At 35.3% G+C, this 27,900-nt stretch overlaps 1 protein-coding gene across 9 annotated transcripts in view; it reads left to right on the forward strand.

Moving 5' to 3' along the window:
• RUG1 (Regulator of chromosome condensation (RCC1) family protein) overlaps positions 1 to 27,900 on the forward strand; it is a 274,217-nt gene that overhangs the window by 61,304 nt on the left and 185,013 nt on the right. For 7 of the 9 annotated variants that reach the window (XM_089809717.1, XM_089809722.1, XM_089809721.1 and 4 more), the window contains one exon: positions 18,717 to 18,776. The exons of the other annotated variants lie outside the window; for them this stretch is intronic. In XM_089809717.1, coding sequence (XP_089665843.1) covers positions 18,717 to 18,776 — 60 coding nt within the window. The remainder of the gene's footprint in view (positions 1 to 18,716; positions 18,777 to 27,900) is intronic. 9 annotated transcript variants of the gene reach the window in all.

The raw sequence follows: 27,900 nt of genomic DNA on the forward strand, positions 1-27,900 counted from the left end.
TCTTCGTCCAAGATTTTCTTTGTGGCTGCTATCATCCTAATTTTTTGTTGTCTCTAGACAAAATATCAATTTACACCCATGGCAAGATTAACATAGTTTTTTCTATGTATGGAATTGGGGCCTCGACGATAATGCTACATCGAGGGACGACTATGGTACACCCATCTGGTAGAATACCAATCAACCAATCTTCTAGTTCAACTTCTCATCACCAATCAAATATTACTTCCACTATTATACTTCACCTTGGCTCAATGTAACATGTAATGTTCCATAACTAAATATTTGGGCACCTTCAAATAATATCTATGCCCAAAATGTTTATTTCTATTAAGGCGGTAGGTAGAATCAAATTGTTACATAGGAGATGTTCACAACTATGCCCTGACACCAAGACTCTACGTAGATGCAAAATGATTGGGACTCACACCTTGCACAAATAAGAAACCATTTCAAATTCTCTGGATTTTGTCGTTATCGCTGATTCTCCTCCAGTAACTCTCTTGTTACGGTAACAAACTCCTCTCCATATAATATTGGAAACTTTCACGACAGATAGTAAATGGAATTCCACTTTTTTTTGGTTTCAAATGATGTTATTAACCAATTCCCCTTCCTCACCTTTTTACGACAAGCAGACAACATGTCACTTCAGACAATGTATTCTATTAAATTCAACTATATGCATTCCTCTTTGCATTTGATAAATTAGTTCTTCCTTGGACACATCTCCTAGTGTTGAAGGGATTATTTCCGGCAAGCTCTGATTTTCCTCAGAGGTCACATGAATACTCAACTGAAACTTCTCTTCATTCCTTCCGTTAGGCTCCTTTCTGACTCTTTCTACTTGATGACTTTATGTCGCAATAGAGTGAAGTTTAGCTTCTTTCCTGTCTTGAGATTTTCTTCTATTGGTCACACATCTATATCCTTTCCTACTGCTAAAGTCTCCAAAATAGTTTTAGAACTCAAAAAATTGTTTCCATGAACATCTTCAACATTCTTCAAACTGGTGGCAACAAAACTCTCCAATTTTGTTCTAGGCAATATCTTACAAAATTTTCTTGCAACATCCCATTGTAAACATATTGTAATGATTCAAAGTCCTTTACTTTCTAGACGTTCCGGCTCTTGTAACGCCCACTTCATACACAACAATATCATGGTTTTGAAGCCCGACAGTGCTAAATATATTTTGGGCAAAACTTTACAAACTCCAATGTTTGTCCATCGAATAATTATTATAACCTTTGGACTTTCCTTTATACCCTTTGGCATGCAACTTTAATGAAGCCACGCCAAAAAGTAGGAAAAGATTATTTTATTGCCTTTGATACTCTTTTTTTTTCTTTTCCCTTCACTCTTGTAATTTGATTGTGTTAAAGCTTTTATGATAAAATCCTTTCTGTATTTTCATTTTTGATATAATTTCACAGGATGGCAGGATTTTTCACTTTGATACCACTGAAATATCCCCAATAGATATTTACCTGATTTCTACCTCAAGATAATTCTCAGAACATAAACATATCAAGATGTATTATAAATCAACAATATAGAATCGTGGATTCTCATAAAATCCCTTGAAATATGCTATTGCATTATACATCAGCAATACGATAATCAGCATTCAAAACCCAATCTTAAACATAGTTTTACAATCAAATTAGAATACTAAGAAAAGAACCTATAAGCACGTACAAGACACCTGATGTGATGTCTCCACGGACAATGGGTTTGCGTACACTGTCTAATGGCATGAGGGTTTTCGTCCTCCCGTTAGATGAAAGCTAAAGCTTTTTGAATAACTCTCGCAAGAGAGAAACTGAAATCTCAATCATAAACCAAGCATTCCCGAATGAATGACTCTCTGCCCTTTTTAATCCTTAAAGCTCTGACTCTTCGACTCCCTTTCTATTTTTTCGTCTTATCCCTCCTTGTCACCTTTAGCCCACCTTATAATATTAAATTGACCTTTTATAATTTTAATTCATGTTCTCATAGTCAATTTTAATATTATATGAATATGTCTTTAAATCTAATAATGACCCAAAAAGGGGACATTACAGGTAGGAGAGACTTTGTCTCACATGCTGTGGCTGGTCTACCTATTTTGTGACTGAATTTTACCCAAACTGTCAGTTGCAAAATATCCACCACATTGCACCTCAAGACGACCAATCAAAGGTCACCCCCACAGATTGTTGGGCTACCCAAATCAATATGGGGAAACTTCAATTTTGAGCAATCTTGAGGAGGGGTTGCGACTGCTACAACTAGATGTGGAGAATTAATAGTATTTTGTAGGTTGTAGGTTATCTTCAGCACATCAACTCAAGCATCGGTGAGTTTTGGGTCATGTGCAACACTAGTTGGAGGCCAAAATTTCAGAATATTCAAATTCAGATTTAATTGGGAAGCATTTGGGATTGCTACAGAAAACCACAGGGTTTTATCAATGAATTGCAGCCTATAGACCATTTCCAGTACAGGTGCAAGTTCATATAGCTCTTTGGAGCTGCCTATTACATGATCGCGCAAAAAAAATTCAAAATAATTGTTATGCATTGGATTAGGAAGGAGTGTAGGCATAATTTTTTAAATATTCCAATCATCACACAACAAACCAGGTAAACTGAGAATGGGCTGCATGCAGAGCTGGGTAGAGTTTGAAGAAATAAAACATTGAAATTTCTGGCCACCAGCAATAGGAATCAAGCAGACCATTACCCACAAGGCATAGGAGCTAGCAACTTCTGTAATTTACGACATCTAGTTTGTGATTATTAGAAGCAAATTTGGGTTAGAGGATCAATTTTGTAATTTTTCTGGACAAGTCTGCTGGAACTCCCAGGTAGGGTTGAATACAACTGTCATTCTCAACATTTTCAGTATTAGTTGAAATATTTAGATATAAATAAAGTGGGATTGTCTTTTGGAAAGTTAGATTGGTTTTAGAGTTCTTACTTGTAATGTGAATTTGTGTTGCATTTCAATTACTATTCCAATTTTTTTTTTTACAGAACACCAAAAAAAGGCAAAAAACACAAAGAGCTACTAAAAACCAAAGTCGTCTGTCAAGGATAATTTTAGAGCAAAAACATTAAACCGATGTGGTTGTTACAATTCACCTCGACATTTATCCTGTGGGAAGAGATGGAATTTTTGTAGGCGACAAAGAGAAAGGCCATCATAACAGACCAATGCATCTCGGAACAAGTGGAGAGGGTCTTGGGCTTCCTCTTTGGTTCAATTGATTATTATTTTGAAGCAACATAGACTAGGTGCAAACTCCATGAAGAGGTAGTAGTATGGGATATTGATATTGCACGACATGATAAGCAAGTTAATAACTTGAACAAGATATGTGCTTTGGGTGGAGAGATGGTACAGGAGCATCTAGGTAAGGCTACATGGTAACCTAGGGTTCCTAGTCAAGTTTTGGCTTGTAGTGGCCTTAGTCAAGCCACTAGTGCAATAAGGGGGCTAGTGAGTTCCAGAGTGTAACTTAGTCATTAGGAGGTCTAATTAGGTCCTTAAAAGTGTTCAATGTTGTTTATTTGTCCAAAGTTGCTAAGAATTGTGTAAATGTTGTCATCATTGTCAAATGTGACATTTGTGCATTTAGAGGGCTAAATTGAACAAGGAAAGAGTGGAATGGTGGTTTCATGTCCTAAGGATCATATTCAAGCATTTGATAGAGTTTCATGAGGCTTTGACCAACTTTGGTCTAACTATGCGAAATGTTGTCAAGTTGCATGACAACTTTGCAAAATTGCAAAAGTTGTCATGATAACTTTTGTTGCAAAAAGTGCATTTTTGAGCAATGGGTTGAATAACCACTTCAAAGCGGTTGGGACATGTATGTTGGACCTATATAAGGCCTCCCTTGATCTATGACAGGGGTTGGATGGCATTTTGATGAAAAGTTGATTAATGAACAACATTTTGCTGAACAATTTTACCACAATCAGAGCATATTTATTTAATTGGATCACTTAATGGATTGAACTTTGCACAGTGACCTATGTATGAGTTAGTAGATGTAAATACTAGATTCTGTTTGTGATTAGATAGGTCATTTGGTTTCATTTCATTGCATTTTGTAAATCTTTTGTTTTAGCATTGTCTTTGGTCTAAACCAAACAGTTTTTGGTTGAGTCATAAGTCACCTTTCCACTGTGGCATCTGTATGGTTCCTTGGAATGTGTGAGATGACTCCTTGTACTATAAGTGTGCAAGAACTTGGGCCCTCAAAAGTAAGTTTGGCCTTTTTAGAGTGATGTCATAGGCAAGCCAAAGTAGCATGGTTAGAGATCACAGTGATTGAAATAGCATTTGATGGGATTGAGTGCATTGGTTGCTTCAATTCAAGTGGATGAAGAGGAGGATATGAGAATGAAGAAACCCCATGCCCAAGGGGAAGTCTTGGTGACATGTTTTGATAGGGATTTGAACAAACCCTTGTGAATGCTTTTAGCAAATTGGTGAAACCCTTAATTATAGGCTTAAAAATGGCAACCATTATATGGATAGGTTGGGGAAGTGAGACTAGGTGAATCTGAAAGGTCTTCCAAAAGGGTGTCAAGATATGAAGTTTGTTTGCCACCTTGTTAAGCAATTTTCTAAGTTGTGTGCCAAAAGGTGTGTTAGGAGGCCTAATTCTTTATAGCCCTATTAGGCCTAGTTTGGAGCAATTTCTTGAAATCGATAGAGATTTCTATGCATTTTTGGTGAGTGAGCATTGGAATGGTCCAGTTCCCTAGAAACAACACTCTCTGTCCATTGTGGGGTAATTTTGATCATGTGTGGTCATTTGGTGTGGATGACCCCAACAAGGCATCTAAGGAGCATTGGTTGAGTTGAGTTGATTTCTACATTGGTGTGGATAAGTTGAAGGAAGGGAGGATTGGGAATGTTATCCTTCTAAGCTAGGGTTAGTAAAGAAACCTAATAGGCTAGAGAAGTGGCCTAGAGAAGACCCTAAGAGAAGGTAGGGTTAGAGAGCAAGACTTGTCCTTACATCAAGAGAAAATTTTGGCAATGGACATCCCTCCAAAATTAGGAAATAAGTTTTGTGGAAATAAGTCTTTGGAAGCTCGACCTCAATGTGGATATTGTGAACATCATGCAAAGGAGGGTCACTCACTTCCCTTCCATAACACATAAGCATGTTGAGAAACTCATAACATATATACATGAGACAATGGGTCTCCACCTAGTTGATGTAGACGGATTCACAATTTTTGATTTTTTTAATGGTTGGTTTTGAAAAGTGGATGGAGGAAAAGTTCGGCTCTTGCATTTTTGACAAATAGGGCATGGATGACTATACCCAACTAATTTGGAAACATGGGAAATGTAGAAGACTACCTTGGAGAGGAAGGAAACGTATTTCAAGCAAGGACAATCTTGGAAGAGGCCAAGTCTTGGGTGTAGTGGGTTGATAAGCTAGAGGAGTCTATAGATGAGAGCATCGAAAGGTTTGAGTGTTATAAGAGGATCACCCTGATGGTGCCCAAAACTATAGTCTCCATTTTTTGATCTTGAAGAATGAACAAATATGAATCTGGAAAAAGAAGGGGTTCGGATATTTATATTCATATGCAGGGCTCGCTGGACAGTGATAGTTTTGAATGATAAGATCTCAAATTCACTTGCATATATGGTCTAATTAGTATATTCTGGGCCTTATATATCTATATTTCACTGTTCATTCTTGCATATCCTTAATCAGGATTTTAAATATGAAGGTGTTGGTTACATTAACTAGAAAATCTTTCAATGTAGCTTCAAATTCATTTTAGAGTAACAATGGAAAGGTTCTGCAATAATCATTGTGCTACATGGTCAAGGAATGATTCTATGGCATATTTTAGAAACAATATATGAAGTAATTATGTAGCAGATATGCACAGTAGTCAATTTTACTTTTATATCCGACAACAATCAAGGGATTCTACGCGAAGGAAATCATGATTAGCATTCACAAACACAACTAATAGAAAATGAGTACCTAATATATATGCGGATTCCCTACACAGACACCATAGTCGTGGTGCAATATGATCTTTTTCCAGATAGAGCATTTTCCCACATTCTTCATCTCCAGATTTGCATGCGTATGAGCATCTATATAGTTAGTATTCAAATCTTGTATAAAATAATCTATGGCACATAAATAGATTTTTTTCACAAAAGGACTGGAGATGCTGGCTGGAGTCCCATTTCGGTTTAGACACACAAAGTTCCATGAGTCTCTCATGACATGGATCCATTTTAGACCACCAAGACCGATATAGGAATAGATGCCGTGTCCAAAGAGTTCAATGGCAGTAAGTTCCAAACATGCATACAAAGGTTGAGACGAGATTCCTGCTCCCACGTCGGTTATGAAGAACCAAATATGCATGAAGAAGCCAATGAGATAACTTGACAAATTCATCAAAGTTGCGATGTCAAGAATAAATATGGAAATGATTTTCTCACATTTACGAAATCGCTCCTCCTTTGGGAATAGCCATGAGAAGCCTTTGTCTTCTTTTCAGATTGTGTTCATTGGTTTTCTTTTAATAATTTCTCTTCTTTTTGCAAAATTAAAGAAGATAGACGAAAAAGGAGGGAGCTTATGCATATAAGATGGAACTCTAGAAATGCTTGATAGATGAGACTTCTGCACTTGTATCTCACATGGTCATTTGGAACGATAGTCATAGTCATAGGAGGAAACAATCCTAGTGAATGAGGAAACATATAAACGAATCGAGCATGTGAGTGGATATCCGCAGTCATAGGTGTGAAGATAATGGAGAACCACCTTGGAAGCAATAGAGAACAAATATTCTTCAAGACACGCATAGCCTCTAGGAGATCATTTGTCATGAAGAAATGCAGGAGTAGATCCGATATTTGCATGCTTGGTGCCATGTGGAGGCTTGCTAAATCTAGGAGCATTTGTCCAAGCTTATTTCATGTATTTAGCAAGGCTAAATGAATTATTTCAGGCAATTTAGAATAATTCATTAGAACAATTAAGCTCACAGCTTTATTAGCAAGCGGTTGTGATTAGGTGGCGTGAAGAGGTGTGATAATTCATTTCATATCTTTTCACTTCTATATAAACCGCAGATGCAAGAGACAATTATATATTCCTAAAATTTTTACATACCCAAGTTATACATGTGCGCTTTGATATTTTTTTTCTTTCATTAGTAAAGAGGTGAAGTTTTGAACTAAGTTTGTGCATTCTGAATTATTGAGCAAATTTATATGTGATTCTAGAATTGAAATGCATTGGATGGATCATCCATAAGGAGTGTCTCTATGTGCAATTTTTATTTTTGGCATAATCTGTAAGCATATCTATTTTATTTATTTGCATTAGAGTTATAAATTATTATTAAGTTGTGTCCTTTATAAATATTTTTATTTATTTCTATAAACATTTTAATGTCCGGATAAGTGGACTAGGTCATTATTTGCATTTTAAACTTGATAAACATAGATATTGTGAAATATTTAATTGTTTCCGTATTTATGTCTAGTTTGTCTCCATATCACAAGAGTTAAAGTGCATCCTATACTAGTTTAAAATTGCGTTCATATAATAGATCCGTTGTGTCTGAATTGTTAAAATTGTTTACAATTTAATTACATTGAACTATATAAAGTTGCACATTACAACTTATAATATTGACTCTGTTTGCCCATTTAATTAAGCATTGGTCTTTGTATTACTCTTGATTCATAATCTATATGCTGGTAATGATTTCATTTCTTTCCTTTGAGAAATTAATATATTCATTTGTTGCACAAATACATACTTATTTTTATTCATACAATCATTTACTTTTGTTCTCAGTTCATAATTTGTGGGTTAGAAGCTTTCGATAATTCTTGCCTTTTTGGAAGCCTTCATTACATTTGCATTCTAATCGATTTGCTTTAAGCATCTTGGAATTAAGAAGGTTGTCCAGGATTAGGTACATTTGCCTTGGCCTTGTAAAGCCAGAAGCACAGGGGATTTGGATCACATCGATCAATCCCATCAAGTTGGCCTTAACCGGTTGGATATCCCAGCATTGAGCAGGCAAGGCTCGTAGGATTCTAGTCTGCGGTTTTGGGAACCAACACACTCTAGGATTATTGCCCCTTGTGGCACCATTCTTTATTTTGTATATTTTTAACTCCAAAGGGTCTTTGGGATTCGAGATTCTCGTGTTCTACCAGACTCTGGTATTCTTTATCCTTTCATTCTTTTATTCTTTCAGATGACATTATTAGGGCTCCATAATTATCACAGGCATCCAACCACCCTCATTTATATCCTTGCAGTGCAAACAGTGTCAATAGAAGAGAAGGTAAAGTACAATTGTCAGATTTAGTTGATGTGTGGATGGGCGTTCCATAGATGTTTCTATCTTGCTGGTGGGGTGTTCTTGCATTTATGATAAAGTACAAGTAGATGGTGATAAGATAGATTGCCGATTTGGCATCAATGAGGTAGGTCCAAGGTCTAGAGGATACTCAAGGTAGGAGGAAGAACTCACACACCATTGATACACTCTCAAGATTTGAGCCTCTATGTTTCCTTCTTCTTCTTTCTTCTTCTCTCTTGATGCCCCTAGTACTTGCTTGATGCCCCCTTCATATTCTTCCTCCTCGAGAGGAGCCAAGTGGGTCAGAGATGATATTAACAAAAAGTTTATTGACACCATTTGGGTCAACCCCCAAGGGGGGATTCGACCTAAGAGAACTTTCTATGTGAAGCACTTTCTGGAGTTGAAGGACATGCTTATTTTCCACCCTACCTATGCCATTGCTGGCTCATTCCCTTTGGATCTCGCCTGGCTTCTTCAAAGTGGGTTCTCATTGGTTCCGTTTAGAGACAAACTATTAGATTGATAGAGAACACAACATATGTCTTCTTTGTAGTATTGAGGAGGTTGAGTCTCAGGTGCATTTTATCTTTCACTGCCCTCTATATTACAAGATTAGAGGAAGTTTCAATTGTCTCTTTAGGGAGGGACAGTTTCTCTCTACTTTCTTTAGGTACGAGGATTGGATATACCTTGCTCTTTATCTTTAGGAAGCTATCAGGCTTAGAGACTGCACACTCCAACATTGGATTCTTGCGATACTTTATTTTTTCAAGCTCATCACCTCCTTTAGTGGGCTTCATCCGGTGTGTGACAACAAGTGTCAACTTGTCCCCACCCCTTGTTTTTGGTCTATGAAGCCTAGGACAAACTTACCAGTGTAAGACTTTGTCTTCTAGGACTACTCAAAGGCAGCTCAAAGCTCTATCTAGCCATATGGTTTACCCCTTTGTGTTGAAGTTCTTCGCGGTTATCCTTGGTGGGGCTTTGTGGTTTTCCCTCCTAGTTTCTTTTGTTTGTTTCATTTGTTGCTTCCTTCAGGTATTGATTGTTGTCCTTGTTGTGGGTTGGCCCCCTTTGTTTTCTCGGTAGTCCTTCGAACCTTTTGTGATATCTTCTTGGTCGTTAATAAATTTATTTTTTTGGTATTTTCTTGGAATCTTTTAATAGTTGTGGGGTAAAAACACAAACTTGTGTCACCTTTTATAAAGAAAAAGGATGTCACTTTTTATAAAGAAAAAGGATCCCAGAATGCAAATTGTTTAGCTTTAATGACATAAAAATGATATTTGTGTTTAGAATTTGAAGATGTAAACTAATGAAATGTGTAAAATTGGATGAGTTTTATGCATGTACTTATTTTAATTTTTTTGATTAATAATTTATTCATTTAAATTTTTTTTGAAGTCCTTTTTTAAATTGTGAAAAATATAGGGTGTAGTTCCCGTCAAACAAATATACAAAGCATCATGTTTTGTTGTGATTTGAAATATGTTATAGATGACATGTATATATGCGGAACAAAAGAAGAAATATTGGTTTTTGATATATATATTTTCTTTGTTATAAGTACTCGAAGTGACCTTATAAAAAATTAGTAGTTTTTCCCTCCCATCAAAACTTCCCTATCAAATCTACAACTTTTTGAAAAAAAATTACATATTCTTGAAGAGGACTCTCCTCTAGGGATGACTATAAGTTTTAAATTTTTTCAATATGATTTACTATTTTTAAAACTTTTTTGAGGGAGCATCTTCTCATATATTAATATAACCAGTTATAATATTTTGAAATTATAACCATAGTTCTGAGAATCATGAACGATTCATATGATTCACGTGATTCGGCGATTTGATTCAAGGCAAATGATTTTTTGTGAATCGATGAATTGAATCAGCGATAAAGGGTTTATGAAATAAGTTACTAATTTTCAAGTGATTTTTTAATTTGCCGATTTGTGGCCAATTCGATTCCAATTCATGGCCAATTCACGATTCGATTCGGCCTTGCCGATTCCATTCCAATTCCGATTCTTGTTGCTTTGATTATAACATATAATAACTAATCAAAACATTATGAAATCTATATAATGATAATATTGACTCCGAGATCTATAAAGGGTACTTCTGGTATTTGGAAAAATGTTGAGTTTTGATAGAGAAATGAGATTTAACCAAAACAGGTTTAGTGGTCCTAAAAGGTGACACAAATCTATGCTTTTACCCTGGGAATGATTGTACAAGGCTTAAATCCCTATAAATGTATTGTTTTGGGCCATTGTTAGGGTCTACAAAGTTGATGATTTTGAGACATCATAGATAGTAATAGACTAGCTTAGTCTCTAAACTCTTTGCTCTTAGTTTTAGTTTGATCTTTGTGCTCCCATAGAGTGATGCATGTGAACCAATGATGGCTGGAGGATATTATCATTAATCAAAGCAAAAATAATGACCTCCTTACTATTTTTAGCGTGCTTTGGTCATGGGTAAAATGTGTATCATTTCCATTGCATGCTTTTCTCTACTCTAGAATGTTTGAATGCTCTACTTGTCAAGTGATATCTTTGTCCTTGACGTGAAATGGATTTGGTTTCTTTAGCATATATTGGTTAATGATCACGTATGTTATTGGTTTATTACATTATTCTTGAGTAAAGTTTGATGGATTGAAATGGTAAAGTGATTATAGGTAGATTGTTGTTGTTTCTAATAGTGTTCTATCTTTTGCTGTTTATTTTTAATCTGCTTCAACACTCTCTTTTAGGAATGCAAGTACTCGAGATCTTCCATGACCAACATGCCCCTTGATAGAGAATTGTGTGCCCGACGAAGTTTATCCAACACTGCTGTGACTTGACATCCAGGTGCTTGGGAGGGTTAGAACTCCAGTTTTGTCCCCTCTTTTAGACGGAGGTGGTTGACAAACACATTCGACTTATCTCACTCTGTTAGGCTATGTACTAAAGCCCTACCAATAGGTTGGATACACCGAGTCTATCCTTCCATTATCCAGTTCACTAAGCAGCCCAAATACAAGTAACCTTAGCATCCTAAAAAGTTGATGTGAAAGCATCTTGTAATGTTCCTTGTGGTACGCCCAAGTTTCTTTTGATGGAAAACACTTATAGGAAGCACCTGAAGGCAACACCCAAGGGATAGTACTCGAGGCCAAGTACATGAGGGCAATGCCTGAGGGAAAGTACCCAAGGGTAACTCTGGAGGGGAAGTACATGGGGGTAACACTCGAGGGCAACACCTGAGGAAAAAGACCCGAGGGCAATGCTCGAGGGAAAGCACTCGAGGGCAACACCTAAGGGAAAGTATTGGAGGGCTACGCTTGAGGTAAAGCACTTGACGAAAAGCTATTCCCAACGTCCAAACACCAACAAAAGGACCATACAGAATAGAAGAGACTAAGATGGAAAATGGTGAAGGCTGGATTGTGCGACTTGGTGGGTGTTTTGTCATGTCCCCATTTTGGAGGCAATTTGATTTAATTAATTTAATTAATTAGGTTGTCCAAAATAATGAATATTTTATGAGAACGACTAATTAATTATTTTAATTAAATAAATAAGTGGTATTAAGTTAATTATTTATAAAGTTATCAAATAAATAAATATTAAAAGGTAACTTTATATTTAATTAATTTAATAAGGTGACTTGAATTATAAAATATTTTTTATAAAGTCATTTAATAGATAAAATAAAATAATGTTCTAGAAGTTTCTGGAGAAAGTGGAGAAAAAGAATAAATAGGCACCTCGGGCTTCATTCTAATCATCCAGTTGTTTATTTCTCTCTTGACATCAAATTGTGATTCAGTCACATAGTCTATTGTGGAGCCAAGTGGTTTCAGATAGTCAGTTAATCTTTGGGAATGAAAACTCCCTTGGATTAGCATAACTGAGGAAGTGAAATATCTTCTGAAGGGTTGCACAATTGGAGGTGATACTTCTGTCACTTCAGCTAGGGCATCATTGGGCCTAAGGCCATTTTCAGCATTTCAGCATTTCAGGAGGCAATTTTAGTGGGGCCGAAATTATTGGAGGTCATTTCTAGCAGGTCTAAAATTATAGGAAGCCATTTTAAAGTAGGCTGAAAAAGCAGTTCGAAAAAAGCAGGCCGAAAAAGCAGAACCGAAAAAAGCAGGCCGAAAAAGCAGTCCGAAAAAGAAGCTTCGAAAAAAGAAATTAAAAAAAAAAAGCAGTTCGAAAAAGAGGATCCGAAAAAGCAGTTCAAAAAAGCGGATCTGAAAAAAGCAGTTCGAAAAAGTAAGACGAAAAAAGCAAATCCAGAAAAAGCAGATCGGGAAAAAGCAGAGTAGAAGGGGCAGCATTGTAGAAAATTATTATAGCCATCTACAATCAGGTTTTTCACTTCTCATTTGGTATATTTACTGAGAAATGTAAGCTTTCAGTTGAGTACAAAATATAGCTTCAGCACTTCACTATTTTCATATTGTACTTGTCTTTGTTTGCCATTTGGCATTATTGGTATCAAAGGAAGGCTAGGATTTTGCAATTGAAAGAGCATTGTAATTTTGACACTATCTATATTGCAAACCTAGAGTTTGATGATCAGCTTATTAGTTTGCATGCCAATTGTTTGACAAAATGTCAATTGGCTGTAAGTTCTCTTTTTGGCATAAATAATGTTATAATTTTGCATATTAAGTGTTTATATTAATGACACTTGGTTGTAAGTGCATTAATGCCATTTTAGGTTGCATCCAAAGTATTTGTCATAATCACTAGTTGCTGTAGCTGCATATTGCAAGTAGTTAAGTCTCATATTTGTATTGAATATTGTCAAAATTAGTTGCACATTCATGTTAGGTCATTGTTTAGACAATCTGGAGGTTTTTTTGTAAGCATTCTCTTTGATGCAAATCAAAACAAGAGTCATTGCAGCAATCTGAAAAGTTATATCAGTCATATGACCCTTTGTATGCAAAGTGTTTGACAAAATTTTTCGAGCCTTCAATCAGCATTTTAAGGTCAGAATTGAGCAGGACCATTACAGTGGTATCAGAGTTTTCTTGCAAAGTGTTTGACGAAATGTCAAACAACTGAAGAATAAAGATTTTTGGTGTTTGAAGGAGTTATAACCTGTTGGGGTTATTACATGTTTGAAGGAGTTAGTATGATGGTAGAAACAAGATGGAGATGACCTAGTGTATGGTTACGTGATAGAATGATATTACAATGAATGGAGTTGTAGTATATGGCTTGGAGTGTGATGTCGTATGGTGGGTGATATTAGCGGCGTACAATGGGCAAGTTAAGTATTGTTGTATGGTTGGATGGGTGTAAGTATGATGCCACAAGGCTAGGTTTGGGAGGATGAAATTATCAATGACTAGAGAACTTGGTGTGAGATTTGGCGATGCCAAAACAAATATGAATCACTAAATGCCAAAACTGCACAAATTATTCGCTAAACACAAATATGTATGCCAAATATAGATATGTACACTTAACACAAATATGTATGCCCAATGTAGAGATATATATGTAATTTGTTGTCGAAACACAAAATTATATTTGCAGACAGGATGGCGCTTGGATTTGCTAGATCCAAGCAAAGTAAAGAAAGCAGATTAGGGTAGTTCAGAATGTTACCAAAATTGCATACAAGATGAGCCTAAGATATACATAAATCAATCATAACTCCAATTACAAATATTTTATTTTATAAATTTGGCCCCATATTTATTAATTAAAGTAATTAATTATAGGTCTTTTTTATTTTATATTTTAAATTTTGGGTCCAATTAATTAATCAATTAAATAAAATTATTGCAACAAAATTTGGGAACATCACACATCTGGGCTCACAAGCTATCTTGCATCACCAAGAAAAAATACTTATTTCCATTGTTTATTTTTTTGCATTCTAGGCATAGGTTAGGTCTTAGGAGAATCTTGTGGAGTGTTACAAGCATTGATTAAAAATTTAGCCTTTGGCTTTTCTTGTCTCATTCTTTCAATTTGGGTGGCAAAATAAATAATGGCTCTTCAACTTTGTAAAAAGCATGGTTTTGGTTCTTTCTTAATTCATATTTGGAAGCATTTAATGAGGAATTCCAAGCATTTTCATAGGAATTTTAAGTAACAATGGGAGGGAAATGAAAGGGCATGTTTGTGTGCCTCTTTGTGATGTCTCGCATAGATTTTAATATTTATGAAATGCAGCCTTTAATGATGTTAAGAGGAAGCAATCAACATCAACAAGGTTGGAGAAAGAACTTGCAGGTTTATCCAAAGAATTGCCTAAGGAAGAGTGTCGGCAATTGGTTTACCAAGAGGATAAGAATAAAGGAAAGAGAAGAAAGAATTTGTAGGTGTGCTAGTGCTATTTAAGGCAGCCATGAAAGTTGTAAGTTGAAGATAAAAATCAGATTCCCAAAGAGGAGTCTAGCCAAGAAAGTGAAAGGCACAAGGGTTTGAATATTTGAAGGCATGATATACCTAGAACTCTTGAAAAATTGATGAATTATTTGTTGTTGAAATTCTCAGTATATGTTATTGGTATTTTAAGTACTTTGTTTTATGAATGTGCATATAAGAGTAGCAATAATATTTATTTTCAAGTTTTGTTTCTATCTAATAGATTGAATGATTGTATGTGCCCTTACTAGATATCTTGGAATACAACAATTACTTCAACTTCTTACACTTTGTCAGATATTTGCATTTAGACTAAGTAATGGAGATTATGTAAGATTTCAACTCCAATTTGCGATTTAGTCACAATATATGCTTGCAAGATAGCATGAATATTAATATGTTTAATAGCAATGTCTGGTATAACGATATGAACTATTCTATGACTACAATAATCCTATCACTTATAATGATTGTATAATGATGCTATTTCTAATATTTGAAGGCATGATATACCTAGAACTCTTGAAAAATTGATGAATCACAAGGGTTTGAAATTCTCAGTATATGTTATTGGTATTTTAAGTACTTTGTTTTATGAATGTGCATATAAGAGTAGCAATAATATTTATTTTCAAGTTTTGTTTCTATCTAATAGATTGAATGATTGTATGTGCCCTTACTAGATATCTTGGAATACAACAATTACTTCAACTTCTTACACTTTGTCAGATATTTGCATTTAGACTAAGTTTTGTTTCTATCTAATAGTTAAAGGCACAAGGGTTTGAATATTTGAAGGCATGATATACCTAGAACTCTTGAAAAATTGATGAATTATTTGTTGTTGAAATTTCAGTATATGTTATTGGTATTTTAAGTACTTTGTTTTATGAATGTGCATATAAGAGTAGCAATAATATTTATTTTCAAGTTTTGTTTCTATCTAATAGATTGAATGATTGTATGTGCCCTTACTAGATATCTTGGAATACAACAATTACTTCAACTTCTTACACTTTGTCAGATATTTGCATTTAGACTAAGTAATGGAGATTATGTAAGATTTCAACTCCAATTTGCGATTCAGTCACAATATATGCTTGCAAGATAGCATGAATATTAATATGTTTAATAGCAATGTCTGGTATAACGATATGAACTATTCTATGACTACAATAATCCTATCACTTATAATGATTGTATAATGATGCTATTTCTAATATAAACAATACAAATATGCAATCGATAAGTGTTGCTTGCAACAATGTTTTTTCTGTGTCTGAAATGATAATTAATCATGCAAGTGTTGTTTACCGTATGGGTAAATGGATTAATGCATACAGACAGTGAACAAGAACAGCAATACTCCTTTTATTCGCATATGCCAAGAGATTACATAATGCTTACGATGATGATGATTACAATGTTTTCCCATGGTGTACATATACTGTTCCGAAGAACCTTCCCGAAGGGATCCGTCGGCTACATAATAAATAATTACCATCTACATGTTAATCTACCCGTCAGCTACACAATATCTACCGACGACATCAACCTGTCGGCTACGCAATATTTACCAACGACAAGTGTACAATATCACTATGAGAAATATGCCGTTGTTTCAAACTTTGGTTGTAGGTGCTTGCAACTTAAAATATTGATGTTGTTCCTGATTCTACTTTTAATACACGCAATCACAGTGCCGTCTCTAATCTGCAATGTAGATCTTAAAACCAAAACGCTAAAGGTAGTTGCTCTATCGAGCAGATCCAAATATGGATGAGTAAGTAATGAAAATTCCCAGTGATGCTTTGAGGATTGATGGAATGCCCTTCTTTTAGCATGTTGTGGATTCATAAGTCATGTGCAAGGGACATGCCTCATTGTTATCTCCTCCTCTAATCATACCACTTCATAGTTAATCATTTTTACTGTTTACCTTTATTCAAGTCACCTTAGTTATATTAAGGCAATGAATGGATGATTTAGCGGTAACTTGATATTTCTTTAATCATTATTTTGCATCCCTTCAAACAAACATGGCTGACTTAATTGAAGGTGGTGCTGACCATAGTTGGCATACTTGCCGATTACTCTATGAGTAGCAGGTAATCGCTGAGATTTTGGTGAAAAAACTATCCATTTCAAAAACTCGGCACCCTCCAAAAAATCACAGAGTACTTGTCGAAAAATCAGCTCGAGTTTTTTAATAAAATTCGGCTGTGTGTGAGCAACTACCATATAGGCCAAAAACGTTGTTTTTTAAGGAGGCATTACTAGTGCCACATATAGGAGGAGATACATCCAATTCCTGGACGCAGAGCCAGTCAGTAGGGAGGTTGAGCGAGGAGGCATCGCCACAGACTTCACAGTCACACAACTCATGCCCAGTCCCAGTGCAGGGCACCTCTTTGAGGACAAGACCCCCTCTCTTTTCTGCTAGTAGAGCTAGAAAGAGGAAGATGTGATTGTATTGATGTATTTACTATTTAATAATTACTTCTAGATTTCTAGTTTGATAGATACTATTTACTATTTTGCTTCTTGCCATCAACATTCCTCACAAGAATGCGATTTTGTACCCATTATGCATTTATATATATCTAAACTCTTCTTGTTTCTTTTCTGTTGTCTTTAATTAACTCATTAAATGCATCTTCTCATTGAAATTTGCCAAAAAATGTATTTTTAATCAAATTTTAGCAGTTTTTCTAGGTTTCGAAGTTTTTCCGAGACTTTTTTTTAAATTGGCTGATTTTTTCCTAAATAAACTTTAGGGGCTTGGTGAGTTGTTGTTGAGTGAGAGTTTTCCAACTATGGTGCTGATTGTTGATTCCTTAATGACCCAATATAATTCACGTTTTCTTAATATGTATTTGTTTGAAGATGAAGCCCAAATGAGATCGATGCCAAAGTTGCATGATGCTTGGACTCTTGTATATGCCACCTGTAGCTGTCTTAACCTAATGTTAACCATGATATCGATTTCAACATTCTTGTGATATGTATATTATTAAGTTGTTGCTGTTATTGTCTATTCCTATGTCTAAACAACCTGTCTTTGCAATTTGTTGTCATGCTTTCTTAATGATATGGAAGTCGTTGTCCAATTAATCGACTTTTTCTTCTTCTAAGTATTCCACAGGTAGATGACTGTCATCACTTCTTCAAGGATAATCTTAATTGATAGCATTATCATTAGTAAGTATAGGAAGGATCATCTACTTACTATATCGATGACACTTGCTACCCACGATGGACATGATTAATTAATAATCTAAGATTATTAACCTTGCCAACTCATCAATATCCAATTTCTCTGATAGGACTAGTTTTAATTGTTGGTGGAGCCTTGTAAGTTTCAATCTTCATTTAATTTTTATCAAGTCATCTATCTATATTAGGTCCCAAATTTGGGAACATTGCAATGATATGTTAAGACCATAGTTTCCACACTTGGACTTGGCTCAGACTTGGCAAGGTTGACTTAATTAGCGATGAAAAATAAACTTGATAGGACTCAGCAAAAACTCAAGAAGATGCGACAAAAACTAGAATTCTGGGTTTTCTTATGTAGGCTGAGCTTTTGGAGAGTCTTGGGCCCTTTGGACTTGGGTAGGGTAACTCGACTCAGAACTCACCAGGACTTTGAGAGGTCTAGAGAGTCCACGAATGATGGTTAAAATCTAAGACTACAAGATTTTTGTAGTTTGATAAGACCCCAATTTTGACCACATCATGAGTTGCAAGTCAACATTTTTGCTTGTGCATTTTCCGCAGTAAATGAAAATGCTCTATGTTTTCGCCTTTTATTTAATTTGTACTGGTTTCATTTTTAAATGATTATTTCGTCTCTACTTTTACTTCATACTTAAATAAAATATGGTTTTGTGTAAGTTCGTTAGACTGGTGGTAATTCTCTTCTATGTTCTTTGTTATCTGTGCAGAGAAAGGTGTTGTTTATGCATGGGGAAGCAATTTTAATGGCCAGCTTGGTTTGGGAAAAGGTAATTATTTGCCTTCTGTTGTACTGCGAATTTTTTTCTTAAAAAAAAAAGTAGGTTTAAGTTGCATTTTCATCTATTAGACAAAGACACATTCATTAAAATGCATTGTAGAATGTCCTTAATATCTTCATGGGGATGGTTCTTTTCCTTGCACTTTTAGGTGTTTTTTGTTAGGGCTATTCTTGAGTAACGAAAGGGTTGTAGACTTCGAGCCTGACAAATACTTTGTATACAAGATAGTAGTGTGCCAAATCATGTTCATTTCCTAGGGATTGTTGGTTTAGATTAATGTATAGTTTCACTTTTATTTGTTGCAAGTATGTACTTCACTCAAATAATTACATGGAAAATAGGTGGCAAGCTGTAATGTTGCTTTTTGGGGACATTAGAAAAATGACAAGCCCAACTTATAAAATAATTAAAAGTGACTTTGGAGTTAAATTAAAACTATTTAAAAAGTCTCTTTTAATTAAAGAGGAGAAAAGGGCACAAAGGGGATGTGAGATGAAAGACAAAAAGGGAATCTGAAGTCACTGTTGAGCATGAAAAGAGGAAGTCTCATTCATTTTGGGCAGGCTTGGTTTATGATTCAGACTTCAGTTTTGTCTCTTGGAGAGTTATTTGTAAAGCTTCAACTTCCATCCAGCCCGAGGACAAAAACCCTCATGCCGGTGGACAATGGACACAACCCCATTGTTTGTAGAGATGTCACACCAGATGTGTCATGTGTGCTTACATGTTCTTTCTTAGTTTTTTCCAATCTGACCATAATACTGTGTTTAAGTTTGGTTTTGTTTTTATGGTTATTGTATTGCTGATGTATAATGCAATAACATATTCCGAAGAATTCATATGAGCTTTGCTGGTCATATTCTTGCATTGCTGAATATTGTAATGCAATAGAAATTTATGAGGTTTTCATATAAGCAATTGTTGTTTACTTGCTGGCCAAATCTGAAAGTTTACTGCATAAACAATCTGGTTGTATTCTTAAATTCTATTTTAAAGATAAGTTTGGGGAAATATCCATTCAGGATACTATTGTGGTATCAGAGCATTGAACCTGCCAGCCCCTGTGAGGTTCAAGAATAAATACAGTTTGAATCTTTGGTAGAATTTTGAGATCAATGTTTTTGTGGTTCTAGTTGAGGGATTTGCTTTATAGCCAGATGCTGAGACACATTTCAGTTTTAAAAGTATATCAGAAATTTGATCAAATGGTAAATTTTCAGACATTTCATTCCGTGAGTTAGTGTCGTAAATAAATTTACCAAGATAAAATATTGATTCTATCAAAGTTCGGAGGAAAAATTCTGGGGACCCAATCTTTATAGTTGGCACTGGTTATGGCTTGTAGGGTCATGGCAACGCTGAAAATTGTTCTTTGATAAATATTTGAAAGGAAGGAAACATCTTTGTCCGTAAGTTTTATTTCTTCTTAAGACATGGTGGACTAACATTCTCTGAGCGATGATTAACTAGGACCTCCTCTAATGCTTGGAGGTTAAATATTTTGGCAAATAAATGAGTTCTTAAAATGCCTTCACCTTGACATGAATATATCTGTTGACTTTGATGAGTGAACAAAGCATGCAAGGCACAACGATGGTTGGGGAATACATTTTAAGTGTAGATAACCACTTGCGAAGACTACCCAAGAAGTGACATAGACACCAATTGGGACATTATTAAAGGAAGACTGCAATCGACGTATTAATTCGTTACCATATCAAATAGGGATGTTACCATGAGTTTAGTGTTATAAGAAGGATTTTATGCGGTTTCTGTGCAGTAAAACTTGGACTTGATAATAATAGTTGGGCACTAACAGTGGCAAAGGAAATTCCCAAACTATGTTATTCTCTACGGCTCTTGCACAAGTAGTTTTCTGTTGACGACAAAAAAGAATTTGTGAAAGGCAACTGAGTATGAATTGATGCCATGGATTGCAAGAAGAGGACGATAGTTCACTCTAAAAGACAATATAACACATTTAGATCAACTAGGGCATTATTAAAGGAAGATTGCAGTTGACATATTAATTTGTTACCATATCAAATGGGAATGTTGCCGTGAGTTTAGTGTTACAAGAAAGATTTTATGCGGTTTCTACTCAGTAAAGTTTGGAGTTGATAATAATAGTCAAACATTAACAATGTGAAAAGAAATTCCCAAACTATATGTTATTCTCTGCGACTCTTGCACTATTAGTTTCCTGCGTTCATGGTGAAAATGGATTTGTGAAAAGCAACAGAATATGAATTGATGCCAAGTATTGCAAGAAGAGGATGATAGTTCAGTCTAGGAAATGGTATAAGCAATCAACATTTTTATGATGGCATTTGAACAATTGTGAGTTCGTCGGGCCAATCACAATATATTGGGAAAAAGTTTAGGCTCGAGCCTGATATTTTGCTATTGATCGTTCAAACTGGGCATATAAGAGTTGAACTTGCATGTTATATTGAGGATGGTTGTTGATATTCACCATTCCCAAGGGAAAAGAAACCTATTGTTAGATATTTTTTGTTGAGGGAATGTTGTCATAATGGTAGTAATAGTTCTTTTTAATAGGTGTAGTTTACCTCTTGTGTGGGGAGAGTCATGTGGATATCGTCCTTGGTATGACATAGAATCTTTCTATAGGAGCGCTCCATATTCAAGAGGCGAGAGAAAATAATATTTTGCCTAGGTGTTATGAAATACTCCAAATTGGCGGAGTTAATTGCTAATGTTATGTGTGCAAACGAACTGACTAACGTAAGACATGTCAACATCGATGATTACATTTTCCAAATAAAGGAAAGAAGCGTTACAAAATAAATACATTCTTCAATTTTGGAATCTATAGGTGATGACAAAGCAACTCAACAAATATTTAATGGCTCGTAAATATTTACATTCCTGGGAATGAAGTCTTGTGAGTGAATTAAAGTGGGAATATGAGATAGTAAACTGAGAAATTAGTGTTTGACAAAGGTTATAGTTTGGATATTGGCTACTTAGAGGTGTTTGTTAAAATGTTTGAACAAGGTATTTCTCAAAGACTTTATCATTATTGAGACAGGTGGGTGAATTAAGTTTCCAGTTTTTGACTATAGCAAGGAGGCTTTAAATTATTTGAGTTGACAGGCACACGTTTCCTAGTCTGGCTCGACGTGTTGAGCTTACTAGTGCACAAAATCGATATGGAGGCTTTAAATTATTTGAGTTGACAAGCCCACGTTGCCTAGTTTGGCTTGACGTGTTGAGCTTACTAGTGCGCAAAATCGATATGGAGAATATTGTGTGCTTGTGTATACTCTAATATTTCTTATGTTTTCATTTGAAGGGTGTGAAACATAAAACATTCAAGGAAGGATTATTAATCTATCAATCCTATAAAAAATTATAGCACTAAAGTTCTGGAAGTAGCACTTGATAGAAAGTAAGATAAATGCAATATGACCAAACTGGATACACCATTCTTCTAGTAATTCTGAAACTGGCTATGAATAGAGGAGGAAGGGCAATGATACGGAAAGTTCCTTGTTAAATTGAATAAACATAAGTCACTTGTATGTGTATGGAAAAGTTAACGAGAGGAGTAGCTGGTTAATGTGACTAGGAGAATCAATGTTGTGTAAGGTAAAAACACCAGTAGTTGGAAGTGGAGGCAAAATCTACTAATGCAACACCTAGGGACCATAACAAGGAAATAGTGGATAGCAGATTCATCCCTTTATCACCCAAAATTGCATTTTTAGCAATATAACATCAGTTGGAGAAGTTTCAACAATTGTTGTTAGTCAAAACAAGTTGACATCATACGTGACCTTGTATATAATTTGTTTGACAAACTTTCAAGTTCTCAAAACTGAAAATCTTCACTAGAACAAGCAGGGAACGTTACAGGGTTAAGCTGCAAGCTTTTGGGAATGAGAAGGATGTCATGATTTTCTATCTACTTGGTAATTAGCCATCAAGAAGCAAGAGATTTTTCGAGGACTATTCAATTTGAACATCAACAATATTCCTGAATTTAGACAATGGAAAATCTTAAACATAAGGCATTTCAAAAGAACTTAATGATACATTTAACAATGAGAAGTTAAGGAACCTATAGAGAGAAAAAGAAATTGGGAATCGGCTGTACATAATTGGATTACAGTTGGAGTCATTGATATATCTTGATGGTCTTCCTAAGCTGGAAGAATCGGATGCATGTCTATAAAATAGATCAATCTGATTGGAGGGTCTTAAATTGGGCCTTACAACCCTCCATGATTGCATTAGTTCAACACAGGTTAATGGAGCATCTGTGTGAAGAGGTGAGGTTAATAGTTGCTATTTGTTGCAGTGAGATCCTTAGAATAACCACTCCTATTGCACCTCATGATAATAACAACTTGGAGTCGTATAATTGATAGTGGACAGCTTGTGTGGATTACAGGATGACAAAAGCCCTACCTTTGGTTAGAAGGCTAAGATATTGGATATTCTGGCAAAGGCTAAATTTTTTATCATCATGTTGGACCTCCATTGTGAACGAATGATACTTGAGATTTTTCATGGTTTCTTAAGTGGATATAGGAAGCATCATCCAGTCAATGTGAAGCTTGCATTAAAACTATCATGTCATTAATCCTTGATAAGAATGATGACATAGGTAAGCAATTAAAACCAAATTTGTGGCAATGTGGAGAAGGGAGAACATAATCTCACCTATAGCTTACGAGCTTGTGGAGGAACTAATTGTACATAAGTTTGACATTTTCAAAGAGTTTATGACTAAACGCGAATTAACATATAGGTTGAAGGATCTTTGAAAATGAGCAATAACCAAATGAGGAAAGAGCAGATCTGTTTTACTTGCAAGCATTTTTGGTCATGTTTGTGGGGATAACAAGCAGGAAGAGTCAGCTCAAGAAGTGCAGATTGGCGTTGGGGAAGTTGAGGATTTGTAAGTCCAACTTCAACATAAGGAAAACTATGAGAGGGAACCCGCTATGGATGATGGTAGGGATTATTCTAGCATCTTATTCGGTGAATTGGAGGTTTTTGTTGACAAACAATATGGTGATCATAAGGCTGAAACTGAGTCTCTTCATGAGGATGAATTATGTTGAGACAATGATGTAACAGTTGAGTGGACAATACATTTGAAGGTAGAAGGAAAATTCTGAAAATTGTGCAGCTAAAAATGCATCCAAGTATTCCAGAACTAGAGCAAGGTGATGTTACTATAGGGGCTGAATTGAAGGACAAAACAGAAATTCCATTTCAGGTTGATAATTTTGGAGCATATAATTTGGAGGATAAGCTGAAAGTTTTAAATGATTTGGTTATTGCAGCCTAGTGAATTTTGATAACACTCGTAAAAGCATTGGAGAAACCATGTGGGATGTTAATAATGTTGAAAAGGAGAAGGGAATAACGAATGGAATCAATAGTGCATACCTTCACACTCTTAAGAGGGCATTGGAAATAAATAAATTTGACTACTTGAAGTTGCTCAAAGACGAGGGATATGGCTGTCAAACATGCTGAAGATAAAGAGAGGAGATAGATGAGCTTTGTCTCCAACTAAGTATGACCCATTACTCCCTATATCAAGCTGAAAATCAGAATTCTATAACAACTACTCACCTAGATAATGGGCATGATCATAGAACCAAGGATATCATACACATTATAGAAGGGATCAATACCCTTGGTGAGAATGAAAGTGAACTTAGTATCCCCACTTCACCATATTTATATGAGACTCATTATGATGAAGAAAGATTTAAGGACTAGAAAGAAGTCAACCACACCAGTTCTGATTTTTACAACAACAGTTACATAATCTCACCATATCATGAGGTAGAAGATGAACCCAATTATTTTGCTTTGATAACTATGTGTGATGATGATCGTTTTGTTGATGGAGATGTTGATTCAGGTGATGATACTCAAGGTGGTGCTGAAAATTTTGAATCATCCTTAATGTAAACTAATAGCTTCTACTGATTATCTAGAGCCATATCACCAAGTCTGCATGAAAGGGCATCTATATATTTGTTAGCTGGTGATTTTATCTTTATGCTTACTCTAGCTATAAATGGCTGCTACATTGGGTCTGCCAATATATTTTGAGATTTGGTTCAGCCTCTTGAGGTTAGCGAGTTGCAAGGTGATTCGTGGAGATTCCTCATCTTGAGATAGACACCTTATGAGATGGTTACCCTTCCAGTATCGGGGCACAATGACAACAACGTCATCTTCTATATTATTGGTTTGGTATATGACAACGATATGTGGTGGACTTATAAGTCAAACTTCATGCATTTCGCGGTTTTGGTTGGGTGATCTGTTTGTTCAATTGGTTGATCCAGGATGACAGGTTGTTAGACATCTATTACTCCTCCCAAGATTGTATTGATAGGATGGTTTGGGATCTAGGTTTTGACTGGATGTATGTGCAGCATTTTGAGGATTTTGTTGTATACTACACAGTTTGAGATTTGATGTAGTTATGATCAGAGTTGCACAACCTACGAACACAGTTGTGTGTCACAGATTGACATGGGATCTGTTGGTACTCAAAATTGCAGATTGGAAATCCAAAAGCCTACCACTTCTTCGATAGGATTCCGCAATCAATTCTGGCCAACGAACGAGAATCACCTTGATTCCCTTCCACTTCAAGCTCCGCTACACCTTGGCAGGTAGACCTTCTCCTCAAACTTGATCACTAGGTTCAAAGCTTTTCTATAGCGAATCTATGTTTTTGAGTTATCCGGCTAGCAAGGTCCTCGAATTCCATCAATATAAAATTGAAGGCTGAATGTTTGAATTGAATGTTTTGTATAATGTTTGCCAATAATGGATTTGGTGCTTGTAAGAAGGAAGTTATAGATTATCTGATTTCAAATATAAATCAAATACCTCAATGATAAAAGACCAATGCTTTCACTTATTTGGGCGAGAGAGTCAACTACAATGAAAATTATAACATACAACTTTATAATATTCTACACACTTATATATATATGCAATTTTATAGTAGTCTAGATTGCGCTTCAACTCCTAAGGTTGGGGAAATAGACTGGACATAGATTTGGAAACAATTAAATATTTCACAATATATGTGATGATCGAGTTTAAAATGCCATAAATGACCTCGTCCACTTATTTGACATAAATTGTTTCCAGAATTTTGAAAAATAATTATAAAGGACAAATCAACTGAAGTTTAATTCTCCACATCTCAAATAAATATAAATGAAAGATCTTTTATTTTATTATTAAAATAAAATAATTGAATTTACATTACAAAGTCATATTATTATGAGCCCCTTATTCCTCCAAACAAATAAGTATAAATGTTTTTCTATATCATAAATGTCTTTCTTCTTGTGAATATCGAATATGTCATTTTTTTTTTCCGCAAATAATGCAGATTCCTTTTAATCTTTCAAAATAGAAAGATATGTCTTTTGGATATGAAACATTGCAAACCACACCCTTTCAAGTTTTAATTAATAATTGTTTAACATTAATTAACCTTCGTCCACGCTGACCAAACACGGAGCAATTGGGTGATATGTAAATGATTATATTTCCCTCAGACATAGCCATGGTATATGATAGCACAAATCAATAATTGATGAAACGATTTTGCCATGTCCCGTGTCTTGGAAGAGCTTCTGATTTCACTCACCTTCGGCATTGGATATATATCCGTATCCCAACTCTTCTTGCATCGTATACCATAGAAACCATGCTGTTCATAGAGAAAAGTTACTTAAAAAATGCAATCGCAAAGATCCTCATGCATTTGATTATAGGAAACATATATCTCGACCTTTCTTGAAGCAATTCCTAACACCCTTGACTCCATGCCTAGGTGACAAAAATTTATAAATATTTACAAGCTCGTAGAATCCTGTTATCCTGCCAAAATGACCTCTACTCTGGGTCAATCATTGTGAATATGCCAAACTGTGATATTTCAGAATAAGCAATACATCGTGCTCTCTAATGATTCCAGGCATACTTTCTCCATTGAAGTGATATTGCCACCTCGTAATATTGTCGATTCAAAGCTTCATTGAGACATATGTTGATATGCTTATGAGTCACAATTCCAGTTTAACTATGATGTACTCCTTTCTTCCTTGACAAGACCAATTGTCTCAAAATTATATATGCGGTTGTGCTTCTTTATCCGGCAAAAGTATTTGATATATACATTCATCATCATACTTACCGAATACACAATCACCTGGCATCATTGGTGCACCATCTGTGGTATTCATTTGTTAATAGATATAGAGGTTCCGTTGGCTGATGTTGGGTTTTACCATCAGTATTGTGTGGGTACTGTTTGGTCATAATCTGAGAAGATGATAACACGGGAATCCTCACTTCTGTGTCTACATGCAAGAAGTATAATTATATTGCTTCTCCAAGATACAGAGCTTTGTCTTCTATGGTTGACATGTATAAGGAGTTCAAATTGCTTGGTTTTATATCCTTTGTTTGGACGCTAATAGTTTGTATGCCCAAAAGTTCCTAATAAACATTTATTCACTCATAGCTCCCTTGTCTTTCATCATTGTGTATGCAAATTAAGCTTATACAAGGTGACGACAATACTGTGCTTCTTTGGTGACATGGAAATGGTTCATCATGTAGACTCAATTTGCCTTGCTGTAAATATACGTTTGCCTTAAATTTTGTCTTTATTGACATCCTTAGATTCTTCTGACCACAACATTACATAACTCAAATAGAAGCCCAAGAATTTGAAAATTTGGTATCCATCAGGATCCAGGGATTTGGTTGATGGATGAGTTGCATTTGGACACCTTGACTTGCAGTGTGGCAAGATATGTTTTTAGATTGGGCTATAGAGCTATGTGCATATTTATATGGGGTCCTAGTACTGATTGTTTGAGGACAAACAATCTCAAGGAGGGAGGCCTGTAATGACCCTTTTTGGGGACATAAGAAAAATTACAAGCCCAACTTAAAAAATAATTTAAAGTGATTTTGGAGTTAAATTAAAGCTATTTAAAAAGTCTTTTTTAAATAAAGAGAGAAGAGGTGACAAATGGGAAGTGAGATGAAAGATAGAATGAAATTTTGAAGAGTTACT

This window comes from Cupressus sempervirens, chromosome 11 (assembly GCF_028749045.1).
Source record: "Cupressus sempervirens isolate cs-2001-9-10 chromosome 11, ASM2874904v1, whole genome shotgun sequence".
NCBI classification, from domain to species: Eukaryota; Viridiplantae; Streptophyta; class Pinopsida; order Cupressales; family Cupressaceae; genus Cupressus; species Cupressus sempervirens.